The sequence below is a fragment of the Chenopodium album genome, chromosome 11, assembly GCF_948465745.1.
Source record: "Chenopodium album chromosome 11, dcCheAlbu1.1, whole genome shotgun sequence".
NCBI lineage: Eukaryota > Viridiplantae > Streptophyta > Magnoliopsida > Caryophyllales > Amaranthaceae > Chenopodium > Chenopodium album.
The window spans coordinates 621,536-636,922 of record NC_137844.1 but is presented as its reverse complement, the minus strand read 5'-3'; the positions used below and the strand labels follow the sequence as shown (position 1 = coordinate 636,922).

At 33.7% G+C, this 15,387-nt stretch overlaps 3 protein-coding genes across 3 annotated transcripts; 1 reads left to right on the top strand and 2 right to left on the bottom strand.

Moving 5' to 3' along the window:
* Positions 1-1,339: 1,339 nt before the first annotated feature.
* LOC145567072 (uncharacterized) lies at positions 1,340-3,932 on the top strand. The gene is made up of 3 exons (XM_081626302.1): positions 1,340-2,083; positions 2,490-2,639; positions 3,146-3,932. The coding sequence occupies exons 1-3, from the start codon at positions 1,509-1,511 to the stop codon at positions 3,654-3,656; spliced, it is 1,236 nt and encodes a 411-aa protein (XP_081482428.1). The 5' UTR covers positions 1,340-1,508; the 3' UTR covers positions 3,657-3,932.
* A 2,213-nt stretch (positions 3,933-6,145) lies between these two features.
* LOC145567073 (flowering time control protein FCA-like) lies at positions 6,146-15,013 on the bottom strand. The gene is made up of 15 exons (XM_081626303.1): positions 14,879-15,013; positions 14,442-14,512; positions 13,461-13,539; positions 12,385-12,467; positions 12,233-12,284; positions 10,743-10,787; positions 10,610-10,645; positions 10,161-10,479; positions 9,479-9,558; positions 9,330-9,394; positions 8,351-8,408; positions 7,563-7,843; positions 7,272-7,443; positions 6,990-7,184; positions 6,146-6,370 (listed from the first exon to the last, which is right to left on the bottom strand). Exons 3-8 carry the CDS (start codon positions 13,504-13,506, stop codon positions 10,394-10,396), a joined length of 348 nt encoding a protein of 115 aa, XP_081482429.1. The 5' UTR covers positions 13,507-13,539; positions 14,442-14,512; positions 14,879-15,013; the 3' UTR covers positions 6,146-6,370; positions 6,990-7,184; positions 7,272-7,443; positions 7,563-7,843; positions 8,351-8,408; positions 9,330-9,394; positions 9,479-9,558; positions 10,161-10,393.
* LOC145568023 (uncharacterized) lies at positions 6,305-9,526 on the bottom strand. The gene is made up of 7 exons (XM_081627468.1): positions 9,479-9,526; positions 9,330-9,394; positions 8,351-8,408; positions 7,710-7,843; positions 7,272-7,443; positions 6,990-7,184; positions 6,305-6,370 (listed from the first exon to the last, which is right to left on the bottom strand). The coding sequence occupies exons 1-7, from the start codon at positions 9,524-9,526 to the stop codon at positions 6,305-6,307; spliced, it is 738 nt and encodes a 245-aa protein (XP_081483594.1).
* Positions 15,014-15,387: the final 374 nt, after the last annotated feature.

The following is a 15,387-nucleotide window of genomic DNA, read 5'->3' as shown; positions in this document are numbered from 1 at the left end:
TTAATGAAGAAAGAAAATTTGCCAGTAAATGTATAGAATGACATGACATGACTCGACATCACAATACACTATAAACGAGTAAAATTTGTCTTAAACAAGCAAGTACGATATATAGCTAATGGAGTAAATTAAACTAACCGTGAGTTAGGTCTAACTAGCCCCAAAGAACACACATAGAACCATTCAACATAATCCAAAGAAACAATAATGTGTGTTATTAGTACGAAGTAAACAAATCTAAGAGCGCATTGAGTATTTAAAATTTTGAAATTTGTAAAGAAAAGAGTAAACAAACAAACACTAAGTAAATTAAGTGGATAGCATAGCATAATTGGAGGATTCACAATTTCACATTCACATGCACACGAACGAAGCTTCTTTCTTTTCTTTCAAGCGGCGTATCCTCAATTCCATTATTCATGTCATGCCATTTGCCTTTTATCCCCCACAAAGCTCCCAATTCACACTTTATTTTATTTAATCAATTAATTACATTATTTTTTAAATAACAAATAAAAAACAAAGGATGGTCAAACCTTAAACAGTATTTAAACGGCGACTTCGCCAGCATCCCTTCGACCAAACTCTCTTTGCATTTAATAGCAACCAAGCCACGTCTTAGTCCGTAATCTACTTGACCGACACGTGTCCGTTTTTTAAAAAAAATATCTTTTCTCCAAGATTTTTCACTAATCACAATACGTCATTGTACAAGTAATATTATTTTCACCTTAATATACATACTATAATTACATTAATAAGTTCAAGTGAATATGTTGTAATTCATCACTCTTATAAACCAAAGTATTAATCAAAGTCTTTAAGTTTTTTATACACCAAAAATAAACTCCCTAAAGAATTACAACAAGTTTGTTTGGATGGCTTAAAATCCAAATCCATTACAGTTTTAAAATTTTAAAAAATAATGTTGAATTATATATGTGGATAGATACTCCGCATTCAGATTTCAAAAGTGAAGGTATTTAACTTATAAAAATAAACATAGCACTATATATATGTCTATATTATTATGCAGAGAATCGTTATTTTTTTTTTTTGTCTATATTATTATGCAGAGAATCGTTATTATTATGTAGAAAATGGTTGTGAAGTATTAATTAATGTATGGGCTAATTAATATAATTTCAAATTGGTTATATTTAAGCCATACATTATAAAAATCATTTTTAGCTAGCTAGGTAGTCCTTCAAACCTAGAACCAAAATATAGCCAATAAATATATAACCTACTTCTTACTAGAGTAATAGTACTAGTACAACATTTTTTTTGCATATTTAATTTGATATTGATTTTGTACCCATTTCCACTTTTTTCAATCCACCCTAAAACCAAAATCTCCCTACTCTTTTCTCCCTCTCTCTTCCTCAACCCTCTTTCATTTTCACCTCTTTCTCTCTCTTCTCTAATTTAAGGTGGTAGCTAGAGAGAGAATCATATTAGGTAAAAATTCAAAGCTACAAACTTTGAAAATTTTCTCTCTAAAAAAAATGGAGATGAAGAAAGCAGTAAAGATGGAAACTTTGATGAACAACAACAACAATAATAGTAGTAGTAATTACCATTATTTAAGTGAAAATCATCATTCATCTTCATCAACAACAACATCATTAGCCAATTCAAGCTGTTTTGAAAGCTATGATTCTCTTGATTATCATCAAAACAAGATTAGTTGTTCTTCTTCATCATCAACTACAACAGGGTTTATGGAATTGTTAGGTATGCAAGATATGATTCAAAATATAAACCCTTCTTCTTTGTACGATATGATGATGATCAATGGTTATGATGGGAGTTCACAAAATCAAGTCTTTTCTACTTTAGTGGATCCTCCTGCACCTGATCCCACCCTTCCTTCTACTACTACTACTGCTACTACTAATGCTCCTCCTCCTACTTCTTCTTCCATTGTTGTTAATCCAGAATCTTCTGAGGTTGTCAATAATAATAGTAATAGTAATAATGTTCCGACGACTCCCAATTCGTCTTCGATTTCTTCTGCATCAAATGAAGAACACCAACAAGAAGATGGTGAAGATGAACTTGAACAAAAGGCCAAGAAACAGTAAGTTTTTGTTCTTTTTTTTTTTTTTATAAAATTTATAAGATAAACCCATTTGAAAGTAGTGTGAATGGGAAAATGGGTTCATTTTGTTTTGTGATTCTTAGTGGATTTGAAGTTGTGGGTCATCAAATGTTTTTCTGATAAAATGCAAAAAAAAAGAGGTTTTTTTTAGTGTGTTTTACTCTGATTTTAATTCTCATTTGTTGGTACCAAATCTGTAATGATACTGTTCATATTGCGCTTTGCTTTGTGCATATAGTATTTTAATCTAAGCATATACAAATAATATATAGTTTGAATAATAATCAATTCATAAAATACCCCTTAATTAAAATAAATTTCATTTAGAGTTTCTCTAACTTTAATTATTTATTGTGTGTATGTGTATTTTGGGTGTTTTAAAAAGATCAACAACAAAGGCCAAAAAGACAAATCAGAAACGGCAGAGAGAGCCAAGATTTGCTTTCATGACTAAGAGTGAGGTTGATCATCTAGAAGATGGTTATCGATGGAGAAAGTACGGCCAAAAAGCTGTCAAAAACAGCCCTTTCCCAAGGTATATACTCTCTTTAATTTTCTCCATTTTTGTGTAAAAAAATTATTTCTTACTCTCTCCGTGCCCTTTTGATAGTCCCTTATGGACAAATTTTAGTCCCAAAATGTTCACCCCATTTGCTTTTTCCAACAACCATTACTATTAATTTTTAATCAAAATTCCTTTCAATTTGCAACAATATTTGTGCAAATTTAACTTTCCCATATAAATTTTGTTTTTCCATGTACTTTTATTACTTTTTCCCTCTACTTTTTGTATATCCAGTGTCAATTTATTTTTTCAATGTACTTTTATTATTCTTATTTGTGTTTATTAATTCCCGTGAAAAATGTCCATAAGGGACTATCAAAAGGGGACGGAGGGAGTATATATACATTATACACTACACTATACCATATAATAAACCATCCAATCGAAATTCATCAAATTCAGTGTATAAATAATTATTGTTACACTGAAAAATTTGATAGTGTTTTTTTTGATTTTTTTGGGATTTGTTTTTGTAGGAGATACTACCGTTGCACCAGTGCATCATGTAATGTAAAGAAAAGAGTGGAAAGATCTTTCACTGATCCATCCATTGTTGTTACAACTTATGAAGGTCAGCATACCCACCCTTGTACTGTCCTTCCACGTGGGGTTTTGCCTAGCCCAAGTTACGGCTCCGGTTTCGGTGTTGGTGTTGGTGGTGGTTGTGGTGCTAGTGCAGCCTCCCCCTTTGCCCTGCCAGTGCAAATGGTTAACAATCAGCTTCAAATAAATTATGTCACTAGCTTGGTACCTCAACTTAATCATTTTGGTGATACTAATAATCTTATTACATTACCAAATAATATTAATAATAATAATGTTGGTAATAGTTGTTCAATATTAGCTTCACAAGAAAAGCGCTTTTGTGGTGGTGGTGCTGCAAATTCTACTCCAGTTAGCGCAGCTTTGCTTAGAGATCATGGGCTTCTACAAGATATAGTTCCTTCTATTATGAAAAAAGAAGAGTTAGATGATCTGATCATATAATATATAGTATAATATTAGTATTTTTTATGTGTATTTTTGTATTCTGAATTTCAAAATTTATTTATTTTGCTGACTAGGTTTGTAATTTTAGTATTATCCTCTCACTACTGATCATAGCTAGTGTAATTTGGTGTAAAAGATCCTTAATCATCATCATATAAATGAGTACTTGGCTTCTTCGTATATGAGGAATTTGTCATTGTATCAACTTTTGGTTGTTGAAGTATGATATGGAAAAACTAGTACTACTATGCTAGTACTTGTTAGTTCCCTTTATCTATCGATCTCTTTCATTTATGTATGGTTCCTTTAGTTAAAATTCTCATTTGATACGCAAGTGCACACTGCACATATATGACGAGATCATGTAATAGACAATTACTGACTGTTTGATGTCCACAGTAAATTATAAATTAGTGTGAAACGGTATCAGCTAAACCGTGTTGTGTGCAGTGCGTTCTAAACACTGCCACATACAAGGATGATCATGATCATAACCATTCTCATCGATCTCATGATGAATACCTTTGATGTAATAGTACAAGAATTTAATGAAGCTTACCTCATTGCCTGTTGTACTCTTGTCCACTCTATAGATAAATTATTAGTGTGAGTAAAAATAAAAAAATAAAAAATAAAAAAAAAACTAAAAAAGGTAAAAAAGAAGAAGTGGGCAAGTATCTTTGTTGGGTTAAAAAGGAGGAAGAGAAGCATTGAATGAGTAGATAGGGAATGGAGGAAAATAAGAGGGGTTTTAGGCAAAAGAAGAGTAGCAGCAGCTTAGCTAGGGTTTACAACACAGAGATGCAACAAAGTGCGTATGATATATTGATATACAGTTAGGTATGTAATGACAGAAAAACTTTCGGTTTTGCAATGTTCATCTGGGGAATTGAGCTTCATATATAGACTAGACTATATTCAGGATTATATTTAAAGTTAAAGCAAGGGCCACGTTCATACACTCCTTTTCAGAATCATTTTTTTTTTTTTTTTTGGGGTTGTATGTTGAAATTAATCTTGATTTGCATATCATTTTCATAATTGTATAACAATAAGATAGAGTAATCTAGTTCTACTATTTCTATTTTGGTTTCAAGATAAATAGGAGCCTTATTACTGTTTTTAAAATTGAGTTTTTATGATTTTTCATCACACCAAGAATTGAATTAAAAAAAAAAAAAAAAAAAACTACACCGTAGTATACTATATACTTGTATCATTGATAGTGACACGTATAGTAAGAAATAATAAGCTACTCCGTACTTCTTATAATATGTATGTCGGTCCTAAGAATGAGAGAGATTATGTTTCAAGATGTGTTTTACTAGATGATTAAATTGGTATAGAGTACATAGTTTTTGTTAATGATATGAGGTGGTGACAAATTAGGATGAAAAATATAGTAATAACAAGACACTCAAAACAGTAAACTTTGGACTTAATGTCAATTCGTATATCATAATTAGTTAAAGCGTCAACATTAAAATAAACAGACCGTGATTTCGAGAAATTTTCACTGAAAACATGCGAGTTCTAAAAACACAAAACAATGCAGCAATCTCATAGTCATTGATGAAGTAGATTGAAATATCCAAAAGAGGACGCACGGATGGACAACACAAAACAAAACAAGTAACAATAATAATAATAATAATAATAGGTTGAGAAGACAACAACTATAGTAACAGTAGTTAATACAAGTATATAAATATACCCCACTTTGATCACGCTGAATTTATGTGCATTCTTTTTGCTACTTTCGTGCATGCTTCGCTGCTGCCTGCCCCTCTTCTTCTGCCTTTTCTTTCATTGAATGTGTTCAACACACTCATTTTTAACCATTACTTTGTATTTTGGTTCATAAACTGTGTGCATGACGCCATGACTTGTATATAAATGCATCTATGTTACTTTTGTCTTAATTGTTTGTACATTTTTATGTTTGGTTCTAGTGTTTATGAAATATTCTCAAGGTTAATAACTAGATATAATATGTCATAATTTGAAGTAAGATACGAGATATAAGTTCATAGAACATTGTTGAGGAGAATCTGGAAGTAGGGGTATTATTACTGAAACTACTTGTTCATCTTACTTTATGCATTAGACGAGTCGAATCTCTAAGCAGGAAAGGAATGAAATTAACATTATGTTAAGAATGTACCGATTTTAAAGATGAACTAAACTTATGTAAGACGGTCTCACAAAAATTTATAATGATGTACTATCATGCACGATTTCGACCTCAGCTTCCTGTGTAAAAACATAATTATACTTCCTGATAGATTTGGTGGAAGTTAAATAAGACCATAGATTGATCAGCATTTCAACAAATTATACCACAATCCACAGCAGTACTTTCTTTTTGTTCTACCTAAGAGACGTCCTTTTAAGGTTGTACGCCATACTTATCGTGGATTAAACACTGATCAATGCGTAACTCCAAATTAGCACATCATTGGTATACTTACAGTAAAATGCAGAGCTAGCAGAAGAAAAACCCACGAAAAAGAACTTCCCTTTTGATACAGTTTCCTGGTCGTTATATAGATAATATACAGATCTATACCAAGTTGTTACAAGCAAAAGGAAAGGTAAATAATATTTTTTTATGAAAAAAAAAGTGAAAAAAATTGAGATGCTACCTATTGAACAAAAGACGGCCCACCAAGTGCACTGGTTTCTGCTTGTACTTGCTCATGACCATGTTCCTGCAGTATAACAAAAACAAAATAGATTCAAAGCCAACTTTCATAGTAAAAATAGAAGTTGAAAAGGCCTCATAACTTCAATTGGATGAAAAAGATATATTTCCAAACCTAAAATATGTAATTGGACCAAATCATTCCTTGGAAAAATTAATATAATGTGTTGCCAATGACATGCTAATTTTTCTCAAAATCTCAGTTGGACAATGAACACTGGGGTAATGTTACTGTATGTTAAGCTATGTCAAAATCCCTTATAAGATACTGAATAACGATGATCATTGATATAAACAACTCTGGCACAGCCACACAGGTTATACTTTCAATCAATGGTTCAATCTGATATTTATTCCTAGCACATAATATTAGAGGATTGGCACAAAAGATGAGTAAATGAAGGGTGAGGACTGAGTAACTTGCTAAAATGAAATTCCTGATATCACATGAATTTATTAAGAAACAATGCTATATTTTAAGTCAGAGCATCATCAGAAAGTCCAACCATAAAACAGTACTACTAATTAGAGAAATGAATAACCTTTTCCAGACATCAAAAACATTATATGCAACAAATTAAAAAAGCGAGTAAATAATTAGTAACGGGAGCATAGGGAAGACTAACCACAGAACACGACATTGTCAACTGGGGCTTTTCAAAATCGCATGGTTCCTTCTGATCATGTGCTGCTTGGATTTGACAGTCTTCTTCAACAGATGAAGCCTCCAAAGCTGAGAGACGGGGCTCTTGACAAGAATGTTTTTGCACCTGCCTCCCTTTTAACTGTTCATAAAGGGCAAACTCCTCTGGCTTTTCCCACTACAAAATTCATAAAAGTTGAGCCAACAAGATAAGAACCAGAAGCGAGGAAACAGGTTAAAGCCTGGCAAGACATTGAAATGTTACCCTGCTTTCACATGTCAAACAATTGTAGTAGTATTTGCATCCATCAGGGCAGATGTGTTCACTCCAATCACAGTCCATAGGATTTTCTGACAAATCACTTCTGGATGGACACAAAGCAGGTTCAGAGATCAGCATAACTGAGTTTGATCCAGTCTCTGCAGGTCTGGGGTGACTGAAAATAAAGGACACAAAAAATGAGAAACTAGATACACACATATGGGAAGAGCTCAGAGACAGAAAGTTGTCCATGAATATACGGCAAATAATGTAAAAACACATGTTGAAGCAAACCTGATCATCATTTTGCTGCTCTATACTGTTATTTGATTTTTGGTTTAATTTGAATGCAATGGTGTTGAAAGCTGAGATTCAGCTTGTCTGGAGGGCTGAGGGCTCCCCTTCAAAGGCTGTGAGTGTTGTAATGACATCTGAGAAAACCGTGAAGGTGAAATTGGCTTGTGAAGTGGTTTCTGCATCTCATTAGCAGGACACTCCAACCTGTTTCCCACTGTAGGAAAACTGTTACCTTGTATGCCTGTGGTGTTTACTTGCATGGAATTTGATGAGTTACCCTGCAGAACGCTCAAACTATTTCTTTAATATTTCTCAAATGGTTAATAAAAAACCGACAGACAAAATAGAAATTATTTAATAGCATAGTACTGCAATCCAAATAATAGCCACATATGAGTAGTTCTAATTAGAATTTGCCCATTTAACTCAATCACTATATAATAATTAAAATGATGAAAAGAAAATTAAAGTCAATTCAATAGGTAAATCCAGAAAGACGACATTCAAGATATATCAATTCAGTATAACAAATTTAAGGTCAGAACATTATTTGCAAAGAGTAGTTGTGCTGACAGCAACTGAGATTCAATTGAGAAAGAAAACCTACTTTAGCAAAAAGATTCACCAAGAGATCTTGACATATTTTAAAGGTTCCCCCCAAAAAAAAGTTCTATTTTTTTTTTTTTTGAAAAAAAAAAGCAATTCTAGTCATGTGCATACATACTTTCTTTTAATAAACAGAACACATAATATCAATTTATCCAGCTTGGCAAGTATGTACTAACCAGATGTAGAGCATTGGACTTGCTACTTCCCCGCATATCCACAGGATTTGGAATTGGCCTGCACAAAGTAGTATCTGAGTGGTAGCAAAGTAAAACATATACGAAGTATACATATATTTAGATGCCATAGTGATATTGACATATCTTATGGCTTTGTGTGTTACTTTGCATCAATCTATCATTCATGAGGGCAAAAACATAGATCATTAATCAGCCCACATTAAGGAAAAGAGAGTTGAATTACTGATTTAGTTTATCATGGCCAACACATACCCTGATACAAAACATTTGACATTATATAGAAGCCTCATTTAATAGAAACAACAAATCAACAAGAGATCAGAACCAAGATCCATCAGAAGACAGAACAATAACACTTCCACCAACAGAATCCCTATTGATAATCTTTCTAAATTAAATGACCTACCTTTATTTCTGGGATATTGGAGAAAAGTATATTCCCAGGTTCCAACTGTAGAGTCCAGAAGCGACTTGGTTTCCCATTTCTAAACCACCCATTATTATTATTATCTCCCAATATGTATCATCCAAACAGCCATGCTAGATTTAGAGAGCAATTGGTTCTCCATTTCTAAACAGATGAAAGATAATAGCAAAAACATCCCCGTACGAAAGCAACTCCGATTTGAATTTTAAAAGGACACATCAATATAGTCTAAAGGACAGCAAATTGTTTACACAGGAAATGATTTCTCAAAAGAATAAAATATGACCATCAGGAGTTAATTATAATTGTTATCATCATCAATGAAAATGGTTCCAATATTTGACATCTATATTGCTGTTTGGGTGTGCTCCACAACTGAAGTGTGAAGATTTACTCAATACTAGCTTCATTGCCAGTAAAATTAAAAGCATCCCCAGATTATGCAGTAAGATTGCATCAAGTTAACAGATTGTAAAGGGCCTATAGGAATTCTGAATTTGTAGACAAACCAAGTGATGGAAGAATAATTACCTGACTTCTCCATTCTTTGGCTTCTTAGGTTCAGCAAAACGAACAGCTAATGGACAGTCACACCCCTGAGGAAAATTTGAGTACCAAGTAAATTCAATCATCAACATAGAGGACTTGGAAAGATGAAAATAAAAGTTAAGCAGGTTTACTTTCATCACATAGGTTCCATTTAGCGCGCTGATTGCTGCCTCAGCCATATGTCTTTGAGTAAAGCCCACAAAGCCACATCCTACATGGTTTGAACAAGACCACTTGAGTATTAAGAGAGGAAAAAAAAAGTAATCTACACAGTGACCAAAGGAAGCAAAAGAAACAGAACATTAAAAACAAAACTAAAAATTCACCACCACCCAAAGAGGTATCACCTGAAGATGAGCCTGAGACACAGGAGTGACAAGACTAATTGATGTCACAAATTTTTTTTAAAAAGTGAAAGCAAACATGGTGGATGAATACTGATCAAGTTCACATAAAGTTAATCAATAATACTAAAAAAGATAAAAAGCAACAACAGTACCGCACTCAGCACTTACTACTTACAGCTAAGATGGTGACAAGAAGCAACAACAGGATTTGGAAAAATGAGTCAATGGTGTTGCACATTATGAAGGCTCACACCATAAAGAAAAGATATCATGCCAAAATAAAATGTATCACAATCACATCATACGAAACATAATCAAGGCCAAGGTAAATATTTAAGGGTAAGATTTGAGGATTACCAAATTAGGCAGCAGAGCAATAGCAAACATAAGCCATTACATAATCAACACACACTTGTATAAAAGAAATGAAAAGAGTGAGTGGAAAATTAAGGATACAAAAACAAACCACGGCTTTGCTTAGATTCATCACGCAGTAGGTAAACATCAGCAACAACACCATATGTAGAAAATATCTGACAAAGGGAAAAGTTATTAAAAAGCTATTCTATGATTCTATCCAAAGATGCCAACATCGAAATTAATTTGGATACCACAAACGACGTGTCTTCCAATTAGGTTTAATTCATGACATTAAAGAAAACGATTATTTCTGAAGTGATTGGCCAAGGCTACAAAGAGTTAACATTTTTCCTCAATCTCCCGTTTTGAAGCTTCTCTATTAAAGCCATTTACATACAGTTTGTGCAGAGTCTGTCCGACAATTGCTGCGACATGTAAACCAGAAGGATAAATTTCTCAAAAAAATATATATATGACAATACCTTCAAATTTTAGAGAGAAACAAGTAACATTAGTCATAGACAAACATAAATTCATCTATTCTGAAGAAGTTACCTGGTCCAGAAAAGGCCAAATCATTTTGCACCAAGCCTAAAGAGCAATTCAACAAAAAGGTAACAAAGAAAGAAAAAAGTGAGCACCCAATCAGTAGTTAGCAAAATACATTACCTTCTCTTAAAGATAGTACCTGGTCTAGCAAGGCAGGAATCATGTTGCACTGGATGCTCCAAACCTAGAGAAAGTGCCCCACAAAAACAAGTCGGGGAAGAAAACAAAGTAAGCACATAGAAAGATGACCCATATCAATTCCATTACACATTAAAATAATATGACAAACAGCTCTAGAGAACAAGGCAAAAGCCCAGATAATAATGTAGCAGTTTTATTACAAAGTTTTCTCACATAAAACTATTGATTATATTAAAAGCGTTCCTAGTTTCCTACACAAATAAGTGCAATGTGGGCACCCCACCTCCCACACTAAAAACATGCCATGTCATTCATACATCCAAGAGCGTGTCAATAAAGATTGCTTTTACGAACTTGGGACCAACAAAAATTGGATAAGAAGTCCTAATCTTAGTTATCTAGCAACAAATCCTTATTTAATTCAATAATATCCAAGTTGAATCAGGTGACTTTATTTTGCACTTTTTTCAATTGTTCTTCTATTACTTCTTCTGTTTATATTTACTTGACTAACATTCCTAAAATGAAAATGTCAAATTACTTGATCCATACTAAATTTGGTCAGCAGTTAGTAGTCATATTCACCAAATTACCCTTATAAAATGCATGCGGGGACAACAATTCTTGTACTCTCAACGGGAGATAAAGTAACTGTGCACCAATTACACTTTCTCTCTCCTCTCCTTAAATATTGTGCCAAGAACTATGGGTCAAGTAAAGAAAACGAGGAAAGTAAAAGTTGATTTCCACAAGGTAATGATTCCATGACAATTTTAATTTCCTTTCAGGAAACAACTTTATGATTTTAATTAATTACATTTTTTATTCCCATATATCAGAAAACTAACATTTTTCCAGTTCAATAGTCAATAAATGATGAACATATTTGGATTGTAGCATACAAGACATTAAGAATGGTTCTCCCAATTCAAACGACCCAAAAAGGATAAAGAACAGCTTCAATTAAAAATGTGCAAGGTGCAACACACAATCTAAGTTAAAATAATATCAAAGGTTTTCAAGATAATATCAAAGGTTTTCAAGATAATATTTGAAAGAAAACCCAAACTTGCCTATCCTGCCAGACAGCCAGAGCACATACAACAATATGATGCTAAAAAAAATTATAAATAAATAAATAATTGGGTCATCAACCAAGCCACACACTAGTTACAACTTTCACCTTTAATCTGAAGAAATTTTACAGGGTTGAAACCTTATGTTCCTCATTCTTCAATAAGCAATTGCTTTCAGATGGTCAATGGACCAAATCGAAGAGATAAAATAGAAAATGAAAAGGAGCAACAAAAAAAAAAAAAAAAAAAAAAAAAAAAAAAAAAAAGAATAAATAAAGTACATATATAAATAAAGAAGTAAAAGCAAACGATGTTTGACAGACCAAGGACACAGGCTTCATATATGATGCTCATACAAAAAGAAGGTTACAGAGAGAACAGAACACAATACTTCGTACAATTAAGGAAATACCTTGTCGTTGTCTGGCTCCATCAGCATATCTTACTCTAATGGGAGCCATAGCCTGTAAATAAGAGGTTTTATGATGGGAGTCATCCATGGTTCATACAGCAAGGGAATAAAGGAAAACTCAATAACAAGTTCTCTGACTTCTATTGACTTACTTCAGGAAAAGTGAATTGATTGTTTAAAGCTATTATTGCTCTGTCAGCCTCCTCAGTGAATGCATACTTCACAAAACAATAATCTGCAGACATTGAGTCATTAGCATCACAGTCATGGCAATTTGGAAATTGATACAGTACTCTGCCTTAGCGTTTCCCACTTTTCTCTTCCCCTTCCCACCCCTACACCCTTACTGTTCTAAAAGATCCAAAGATAAAGTGAACTTAGGAGGTTTATTGAGGAAAGCAATCAGAGAAAGAACTATTCCCTGTATTCCCATTTTAACAGTCCGAATTGACTTCAAATGATTTTCAAGGCACAACTTTGACCACTGATTCCTCTTGCATTTATTTATAAGCTGACCCCAAACATATAAAATAGGGTTACTACTCTGGGATGGAGGGAGAATCATTCAACAGAAGACTTGAAGCTAAGACAAATCTTTATGAGGATAATTCATTTAATTGAACATCCATAGTGTGTAGTAGCAAAATCGTAAGGAAATTAGACCAATTACTAGATCATCAAGAAAGGATAAACAAATAAAGAGTGACCATAGAGACAACCCAGCCTAAATACTTTTGAGACGGGTTTGGGAGAAGCAAATATTCACATCCTTAACTATAAACAATACAAATGATAGCAACCAACAACAAGATAAACTTGTACACTAAAATAATATGATTCCCACTCCTGGGAAGTTAGATGAAACACTATAAATTACCCTGTCTAAAGTAACAATTTTTGTCCCTTAACTTTACAAATGAGACATCATTAGACGAGCTGCCCAAATGCCAATATGCTGTTGAATACGTATTTATAATGCTCAATATTAAACTCAATTAAGACACGTGCTTCCATAAAATGGTGCGAGTAAAAGGTATTATATTCATTGCAAATTCATTTATTCTAAGGAAATCTGCAGAGCTTATATGAATATAACATTTACAATTAGCAGGGGACATATTTTGTGATGTAGAAAAGTTGAAAGGGGGACAAACTCTATAGGTTAACAGGATTACATAGTCATCAAATATGCTAAAGCATAAAGCAATTTCTTTGCATAAGTGTATACCTTGCTGTTGACCAGTCCATTTATCAGGAAGAAGAATAACCTCCATGACATTTCCATGCTCTTGAAACAAGCAAAAAATCTACATATAAGAACAAAGGCCAGAACACTATGTGAAACCTCAGATAGAACAAGTATATTGTAAAAGGGAAGACTCTCAGAGTAATCTTCATCAGAAAAAGATCATAAAACTCACATGTAAGCAAGAAAAAAGGGATGAACATAGTGAGTGAATATATTTCCAAAATAATCTAAATAAGCAGGTAATGCAAGCCAAAAAAGTCCAAAACATTTCTATTCAAGTAGCACACTATGAAGTATGAATTTCATATTCGCATAGGAAGAAATGACTTTCTCAGCTAATTAAAGGGAGCAACATGCTTGTACCCAGCCTTGTGACCTGTAGTTTTGTTTACAAAGTTTGCATTGTTCCTCCATACATATATTTTTGTTACCAAGAGATGGAGGGTGTCAAGGAGTGACATTTTTGGCTTTCTCAAGAGGACAAGGGTGACCTTTACATGAGATGCATGGAGTTGTAATTTTACACTAAATATGATAGAGGCATGCTCACTTCAGGAGCAATTGCAGGGTATAGGAACACTTATAGATTGATTAAGATTGGAAAGAAAAACACATACTCTGTATAAACGGCTGCAAAAATCTGTAAACACAAATGACAAAAGCCTCTAAGATTTACTTTTTCTTCTTCTAACTATTGTTATTCATTTATTTTTGTTGTTGTAGTGGTTTTGGTTGATGCTTCCAGTAACGACACCAAAAACACGAGGGAAAACTATCACAGCGAGGAATAATCGGGACTTCTAGACCTATAATTTTCTGTATAACAAAAATTTTGTTAATATGTGCAAGAATTCATACTTTGACAAGCATCAAATAATTCTCCTTATAATGAAACACATTGTGGAACTTGACACAGCGCATCAGATGAACAAAAAGGCTCATAAAACCACAGTAGCATACCTCATCTTGGGTCACAGTTCGAGGAATCCCACCGACATAAAGCTTCACAAAACTGCCATCATCAACTCTATCTATCAAAAAGAAAGCAATAACATCACCTAACAGATATCGCACCATCAAAGAAAGAGCTTCAAACTCGAACCGCCTTACCTGATCAAGAAACGAGCTTTTCCAACCAAAATCTAATCATTCACAAGTGTATCTAATTATAGCAAGTTACATCCCAATCAGTGGACACAGTGGACAGTATCAAGCTTTCTATCACAACAAAATCATCAAAATCCTAATCCCAGTAAAGTTGAGATATTTTCTCAGCAAATAGTTCTAACCAGTAGTAATCAGTTCAATTAACATACAAAATCAAGAACTTATCAAACAATTAACAAAAACTGAAGTAGTTCTACTAGTACCCATCAAAAATTATTTGAAGAAATTACCGAATTTCCGCTTCTTTAGGAAATGGGGTTTCGGCTGAGGCTGCGGCGGCGGCGGCTGACAGAAACCACCTCCGGCGGCGGCGAAGGAGTGATCGGGAGGAGGGTGAAAGGGTTGAATTTGAGGAAAACCGTCGCCGGGAAATCCGGGATTCCCCCATTGGAAGTTGGGAGGTTGTGGTGGTGGTGGTGGTGGTGGAAGTGGGTCCTATGGGTTGGGGTTGAAAGGTGGAGGGTGTGACTCCATTTTCGAAAAGCTGCTCCAGTTGATGATGATCAATTCAGTATGAATGTTGGTTTGTATTCTTGTGGGGTGCTATGAGTCTATGAGAGTATGAGGTTGACCAAAGTTTGTGCTACTTTAGCAAGTTTAGTGAGTAGAAGACTTGTTTTGATTGAATTTTTGGGTTTGGTGACTTGATTTTGCTAAAGGAAGTCATAGATGATATTGATTGAGAATTTGAGCTCATGACACTCATAAGGGTGCATTTGTTGGGTGTGGGCTAAGTGTC

What these genes read in the sequence shown, in the direction of transcription:
- LOC145567072 (XM_081626302.1), top strand. Translation starts at nt 1,509, where the DNA reads ATGGAGATGAAGAAAGCAGTAAAGATGGAAACTTTGATGAACAACAAC. An exon ending in GAACAAAAGGCCAAGAAACA is followed by an intron (nt 2,084 to 2,489) that starts GTAAGTTTTTGT and finishes TGTTTTAAAAAG; the next exon opens with ATCAACAACAAAGGCCAAAA. An exon ending in AAAAACAGCCCTTTCCCAAG is followed by an intron (nt 2,640 to 3,145) that starts GTATATACTCTC and finishes TTGTTTTTGTAG; the next exon opens with GAGATACTACCGTTGCACCA.
- LOC145568023 (XM_081627468.1), bottom strand. Translation starts at nt 9,526, where the DNA reads ATGGCTGAGGCAGCAATCAGCGCGCTAAATGGAACCTATGTGATGAAA. An exon ending in AAGCCAATTTCACCTTCACG is followed by an intron (nt 7,444 to 7,709) that starts GTTTTCTCAGAT and finishes CTTTATTTTCAG; the next exon opens with TCACCCCAGACCTGCAGAGA. An exon ending in GTTTGACATGTGAAAGCAGG is followed by an intron (nt 7,185 to 7,271) that starts GTAACATTTCAA and finishes TGAATTTTGTAG; the next exon opens with TGGGAAAAGCCAGAGGAGTT.
- LOC145567073 (XM_081626303.1), bottom strand. Translation starts at nt 13,506, where the DNA reads ATGGAGGTTATTCTTCTTCCTGATAAATGGACTGGTCAACAGCAAG. An exon ending in TTCCTGCCTTGCTAGACCAG is followed by an intron (nt 10,646 to 10,742) that starts GTACTATCTTTA and finishes ATTGCTCTTTAG; the next exon opens with GCTTGGTGCAAAATGATTTG. An exon ending in TTTGGCCTTTTCTGGACCAG is followed by an intron (nt 10,480 to 10,609) that starts GTAACTTCTTCA and finishes TACATGTCGCAG; the next exon opens with CAATTGTCGGACAGACTCTG.